The 7,193-nt window shown below is 28.9% G+C and overlaps 1 protein-coding gene across 1 annotated transcript; it reads left to right on the plus strand.

The window, feature by feature from the left end:
- Window positions 1–1,827: 1,827 nt before the first annotated feature.
- LOC108754833 (chymotrypsin-2-like) lies at window positions 1,828–4,884 on the plus strand. Its single transcript, XM_018497457.1, has 7 exons — window positions 1,828–1,919; window positions 2,287–2,360; window positions 3,319–3,413; window positions 3,604–3,745; window positions 3,846–3,959; window positions 4,173–4,325; window positions 4,540–4,884. The coding sequence occupies exons 1-7, from the start codon at window positions 1,871–1,873 to the stop codon at window positions 4,681–4,683; spliced, it is 771 nt and encodes a 256-aa protein (XP_018352959.1). The 5' UTR covers window positions 1,828–1,870; the 3' UTR covers window positions 4,684–4,884.
- The last annotated feature ends 2,309 nt before the right edge of the window (window positions 4,885–7,193 follow it).

Genomic DNA, 7,193 nt, shown 5'->3' on the forward strand with positions numbered 1-7,193 from the left:
TTTTCTTAATGCAGTTATGTTAATGTAAAAGTTATTGTCAAACTCTTGTAAAATTTCCTTTGTGTATAATTTATATACAATATTAACATTGCGTGTAATGCATTTTATTAAAAAAAAAATATTATTCCTGATTAAAAATAGAAAAAATTAGAAATATAATAAGATTCATCTCAATTCAATATAGAAATATGTAAGTTGTTTGCATATAAGTTAACAATAACTCTAATTAGTAGATTACTTCTGCAAGAATAAAAAATAATGTTGTCTGCTAAGCAAAGAACTAACTCAATAAATTATAATAAGCACAAAATAAAAAATGATGCTATTATCATATTAATCAAACTGTGCACAAAAAGAACGATTGTGCTGAAAGAGCGAAAAATTTATCAAGCGAGATTAAGAGATACGGAAAATTCCTTATCCAGATAGCAAGATAGAAGTGCAGAGTGATTATCGCTTAGATCGAGCGATAAGAAATATAATTAAAAAGGCCTTATAATTGTAATGTCTTTTTAACCCTAGCTATATATGTACTCTTTTTCTACCCTTGGCCTTGATATACACACTCGGATCTCTGGGATCCCATCTATATTTTTTACCATAACTTCTGTAAAAATCGACATATTTCAATTAATTTTTTTTTCAATCAATGAAGAATTAATTAAGGAATAAGTCTCCGTAATATGTAAAAGTTGATAGAATTGAGAAGCTTCAGAATATACAAGGTGTTTAATAATTGTTCTAACGTAGTTTGTGGACATGTGTAGAGCAGACTAAACTAAAACGGAAAGTTCTCTACCATTTTGCAATTTCCGCAATAGTTAAGATATTAATTGTTAAAAAGAGCCAAAAACTAGTCTTCAATAATTTTTTACTCAAATACTATCAATTTTATAGAAAAATTGCGAGAGACAAAAATTACTTATTTTCTTCTCATATATAGAGCTCTAAGAATTTTTTTAGAATTTTTTCAGAATTTTTTAATACCGTATTTTCTTATGTTGATAAAAATGAGAAAATGCAGTACTAAAAAGATAAAAAATTCTAAAAAAATAAAAAATTCGTAAATTCTATGAGAAAGAAATAAACAATATTCAACTTTCACAATTTTTCTGTAAAGTATTTGAGTAAAAAATTGTTGAAGACCAATTTTCGACAATTTTTAACAATTAATATCTTGTTAACTATTGCAAAAATTACAAAATGGTACAGGACTTTCCGTCTCAGTTCAGTCCACAAACTCCGTCAATTATCAGACACCCTGAATAGATTCAAAGAAAAAAAAGTTCAGAAACATGAAAAAATCTCAAGCAAATTGCACTGGAGTTTCTGAAACCCCAGTATGTATAGCTACGGTTAATATTATATATTACAAATTATCTTTAGTCTTAATCGGATATACTAAAGCTTATATCTAATCTTGACAGATACTTAAGAGATACTTTAAATAAAAAATCGTAAACCAAAAAATTCTTTAAAAAATTATAAATACGATTGAATAAGTTATTTAAATGTCCTTTGTTTTAATGTCCTTGACATTAATATTTTCAATAAAGAGAATTAATAAAGATGAAATAATATTGACTAATATACATACATGAAACATTAAATACGTTAAACATTTAAGGAAACATTTTGAATGAAATTACAGTGTAATACTCAACATTATGAGCTTATCAAGATGATTGATCGTAATAAAATCAGTAAATCTCCGATATACTTATATTTGATTTATCTAATCTAGATTTCTTAAGAAATCATGTCGGTCGTTGGACTATTTATACGAAAGAGGGGTGATGCAATTAAAAATCAGTACTACATATAAATTCGCTTCCATGCAATTTCAAATCATTCAAACAGTACTCGTACAATGGCGTTAAGAATTTTGTGTCTCCTCAGCTTTTTGGCATTCTCTCAAGGTGAGTAATGATTTTCCCGTTAATCGATAATCGCGAACTTTCATTTAAGTGAATACAAATAACTCTTTTAGGAGTATATGGAAGAAAAAAACGTTGTCGTATTATTCAAATAAATGATTTTCCGTGATCCGTCTATCAATTCGATCATTAAATATAAATAGAAACATGATAGGCGCAAAACAGTGTATTATGATCTTAGATGAAACTCTGCTGGAAGCTTGCTAACTCGAAGAATCTGAAATTCATATTAAAATGGATACAAATTGTTACCTATTATAATTCAAATCTTTATAAAACTTGTGTTTTTTAATTCTTTTAGCTTTATTTTACAAATAGTAGTAATGATTTATCATGCATTACGTTGCAGCCGGGCTTCTGCCACTTTTTGATCCCAGAATCGTAAATGGAGAAAATGCTAGAATAGGCGAGATTCCGTATCAGGTACACATATTATTAAAACATACATTTATTATGGAAATAGATATTAATATATATAAAATATGTATATACATATTGTGATATAATTAAGTTCTCAGATTGATGCCACAAAAACTCACAAGAAAGATCGAATTTATTAATATCAGCATTCAATATAGTCTTCGCTTTTAAACAACGTTTTCATCATTTATGCAACGTCGAATGCCCAAGAAAAAACTTCCAATTTGCTTTAATTTCCACGTTCAGTGTATGACAGGAGCTGTTAGTATATTAGATGACACAGCCTCAAATCTCATTATAATTTTTAATTTATAAAAAAAATCAGCATTAAATTAGGCAAGTATAGTTAACACAAAGATCCCTCATTTCATCAAAAGATGAAGTAATCAAAAAATAAATCAGAAGCCACTTTTCTTAAACTCAAGCTTAATGCCTGATTAGGCACCTCGCTAAGTTTTTTATTTCCTAAATTAGAAATTGTAATAAAAGAGTCAAGATATGAGAATATCTCAAGAATCCATTAAATCTTGATGAGAAAACTTAATACAATTCGAAAAAGCATTCGATTCATTGTACGAGTGATGTAAATGTTAGAAAACGATAAATATATTAAATGACGATATTAATAAATGTTTTAATAAATATCTTTGAACTTTTTTTGAATCATTGAATGATCTCAATTCGAAAACTTGTCACGCATTGTGTATATACCATATATAATATAAAAAAATATCTAAATATTTTTGTGTGTGAGTGTGTAATTAATCTTTAAAAAACAGAGATTTATTTTTTAAATCTGTTACTTTCCTTGAGTAAGGTTTGTTATAATTTGTTATTTTATTGTATTATTGTTATTTCTTGTCTCAAAGTGTGACTGTTTCAGCCACATATTAGCTTTTTTATAAATTAAAAGCAAACATAGAAATGTTATTACAAATTAGAAATGCTATGATTTCTACAGGTTTCTCTTCAATACACAGATTCTTCCTTTCACTTTTGTGGCGGCTCAATCCTGAATGATAATTATGTCATCACGGCAGCTCACTGTGCTGAAGCGTAATTTTATTAATATTATTTTTTATAAAATAATTGCGTACCACACTAATATAACTTGTTAGTATACACTTTTTTACATATAAATATTACTTTGTTGATGTAAAAAATGTACAAGAAATGTACCTACACGTTTATTATATATATGTGTATATTTCGATAAAAATGTGAACAATTAAATTTTGTATTATAGAATAGGATCACTTAATGTAAAAGTTATTGCTGGCACTATCAATTTAATTAATCCAAAATCAGAGCATAACGTCATAAAAATCATTATACACGAAGAATATGATTCTCTTAATTCTTGGATTAACGATATAGCTTTATTGCAGGTAAGCATAAATTTCTTTTTTACATGAAATATTAGACTTCTTATAGATATTTTTTCCAATTAAAAATTATAAATCTCAAGTAAAACCTTTTTTTTTTTAGGTCGAAACTCCTTTCATAACATCTAAGACCGTCGGGCATGTTCCTTTGCCACCAAAAGGTTTTAATGTTAAAGCCAATGATGTAGCCATTGTGTCGGGATGGGGCAGACTCTGGGTGAATCTTTTAGCTATTTTAAATACCTATATATTTAATTATATATCTGTAATTTTCATGTTGATATACAAAGATACAGTGATTGTTTATATTTTATTTTTATAATATCTTAAGATTTAGAATACAAAATTACAATATCCAATATGCAAGAAATGAGAAGAAATTAATATTACTTCAAAGATAGCAATTGTATAAATTATTACGAAATTACAGCAAGGAGGACCAACCACTGTTAAACTACAACGAGTCAACATCTTCATCGCTGATCACATCTACTGTCAATATATATACAATCAAATGAACTACAACATTTATCCCACGCAAGTTTGCGCATATGATTCATCAATCGAAAAAGGATCGTGTCACGTAAGTTTTTCTTAAGATTTCAGTTCTAATTATTGGTTTTTCTATTTATAATATTCTCAGTAATAATTTAATCGTGATTTCTTTAAAAAAAGAAAATATTGGAAATTGTGATAAAGAAAATATATAAAACAACATTAAATTTGAGTCAGAATTAATTTGTTTAAATTTAATTCAAATTTGAATTAAATTTAAAAAGACATCTTGCTATTTCCAGGGTGACTCTGGTGGCCCATTGACTGTCGGAGGAAAACTCATTGGATTGGTATCCTGGGCGAATGGTTGCGCCAGCACCTCCTACCCTACTGTATACACGAATGTCGTCGAGTACTTGGATTGGATTACAGCTAATGCAGCCTAAACTAATTCAAATTTCGCGTCTATCAATGACTCATACTCTCTCCTTCGTTTTGTATAATTTTGTAATTATTGGTAACTTAAAATTCGGGAAAAAAGGATGTTTTTTTAAATGTAAAAGCCGATAACGGTATGACATAGGGTTGTGCATAATAAGTGCCCTCAAAATTCTGTACACATTTTCGACAAAATAAATTAATTTTTTCTGTAAGAAAACACTGATAAAGTTAGTCTGCCCGAAAAGACTGCAGCGAGGAATTATCACGCGACAAGTGCCGTTCATTTCATCTATCACGATTATTACGAATCAAAATCCAGAGAGACTTTGATGTAGAGCTATGCCTGCTGGTTAGTGCAAGAGGTCGGATAGAACTTGACTCTGTCGTGAAATCAATACACCATGACCGTGCGGGGCTCACGTGTTGCTCTTATTTCCGGTAATACTTGGCAGAGCGGAAGCGGTCGATGCTCACATTTTAACGATAATTGACAATCATGATCGTAGCGGCGTCTGCATTTGATAAAATAGATCGTAAATAAAAGATATTCGTTAATCATGTCATTAGTAGCTCGTAAACAATCTTATTATTTCCTTTATGATGTCTGATGGTTTTATGACTGTGGGAAAAAACAGAAAATGATACGCAATGTTCTTTCGAAAAACCAGGTGTACACCTTCAAGATTTATAACTGAAGAAAATATAAGCAAGAATGAAAGAGGAAGCTGCATCCTCGAGAGGAAAAATGGTATAAAAAATATAAAACTTATCATATTTGCTTTTTTTCCTAGGAAAAAAACTAATAGCAAATGTTAGAAACTTTCCAAATAAGATCAGGATAAATGCAATTGCAGTGAGGCGGATGGTACTCGACAAGAAAACGCGGAGGAAATCGAATTCATCCTGAATTCTATTCTGTCACTATATTTACATTGCTAATGAAATTTCATTTTTGTTTTCACCGTTCTTCCGAGCATGATAGACTGCTACGTTGCTCTCAGGTTTTGTTTTATGACAATAAAAGAGCCTAATAGTTGCTCATTTCCGACGGAAATGATTATTAAGTACGAACTTCTATCATAAAGTTACTCTATGTACCTTCTTCGAAGAACACTTTATTGTTTTATTTAAAAAAATATCCTCGATAAAATGACGGAACTCAGTTTCGCTATTTGTATAAAAACTTCGTAATTTTACGATTTTGTTGGCATAATTATAATAATAAATCTTTTCTCAACCATTAAACTCTCAGAAATTAATTTGTCGCGTAGAGACGAACTAATTTCTGCTCCAGTTACGTAACAAATGTTATAAGCGGTGTCTCACGGTATCGTGCATAAATATTCCCGAATAACTTCACGGTTCAGAACCGCATACTAAACACGGTATATTTACTGTCGGTTGGCCAAAATAAGATGTATAATATATAAGTACACACACATACTGCGAACACTATATTCCATAGCCTAACTATCCGAGCAGATACATAAACTTGTATAGTTTGCAGAGCTTATATACCTCCTAGTTCTACAGGGTTAATTTCCACAATATTACAGCATATTATGAAGTAGCCACACAAAAGCATTATTCTCTTATAAAGTAGTATTTACAATCACGTCAAAAGCAATGCCTTTGCATAGCATGTAACTTTATGATAATACAATACTTAAATGCAAGTAAGAGAACGCTTGGCATTACTCTCTGCTTCAAAAATATATAAACATAAAATAAAATATTCAAATATATATAAATATAAAATATATATGTACGGATATACATACAAAAGACTGCTAATTAAGTGTATAAAAAAATCCAAAGAAACACGCAACGACTTGTTAATTATAGAATCTAAATTATTTATTACTAAAATATAAAATCAAATCAAATAATTTTGCATAAAAAAAATATTTTAAATAATTTTTTTATTTGCGGAGGTGTGTTTTCAATCAAATCATTTATTAAATCTGCATCCTAAAAGTAAATAGAAATATTATATGATATGTGTATGTATAAGGAAAATATTTTTATTTTAATGTCGAAACTCTCAAGAAGCTTCGACAGAACAAAGCCCTTTCGCGATCAATTCGACATCGCGCTGTCTCATTCCTTTCCATTTTTTTTTCTTTTCATCTTTTTACACATCTTACGACTTCCCTTTTATTTCTTCTTCTGAACCCGCAAAGCAACCTTGGATGAGTCGTCGCGACAACTCAATTTTATTGGAATTTTATCGGAATAACTACTGGAATAAAATAAAATTGTAGGTTTCAGCTCGTGAATAAGTTAATGCTTTACATTAATAATGACAGAAAATAAAATTATATAAATTATAAAAATAAATCACGAATTAAATCAAGCTTATTTATAAAACTCTATTAAATATAGGAAAAGTGTCCTGAATAATCATTCAATTGATTGCAGGTCTTATAGTTTTATAATATTAAATATAATATAACATTAAGTATAAATCTTTAAGTATAGATTTTGGAACAAATGCATTTTGCTACTTAGCATT

The sequence above is a fragment of the Trachymyrmex septentrionalis genome, unplaced genomic scaffold (genome assembly GCF_001594115.1).
Source record: "Trachymyrmex septentrionalis isolate Tsep2-gDNA-1 unplaced genomic scaffold, Tsep1.0 scaffold81, whole genome shotgun sequence".
NCBI lineage: Eukaryota > Metazoa > Arthropoda > Insecta > Hymenoptera > Formicidae > Trachymyrmex > Trachymyrmex septentrionalis.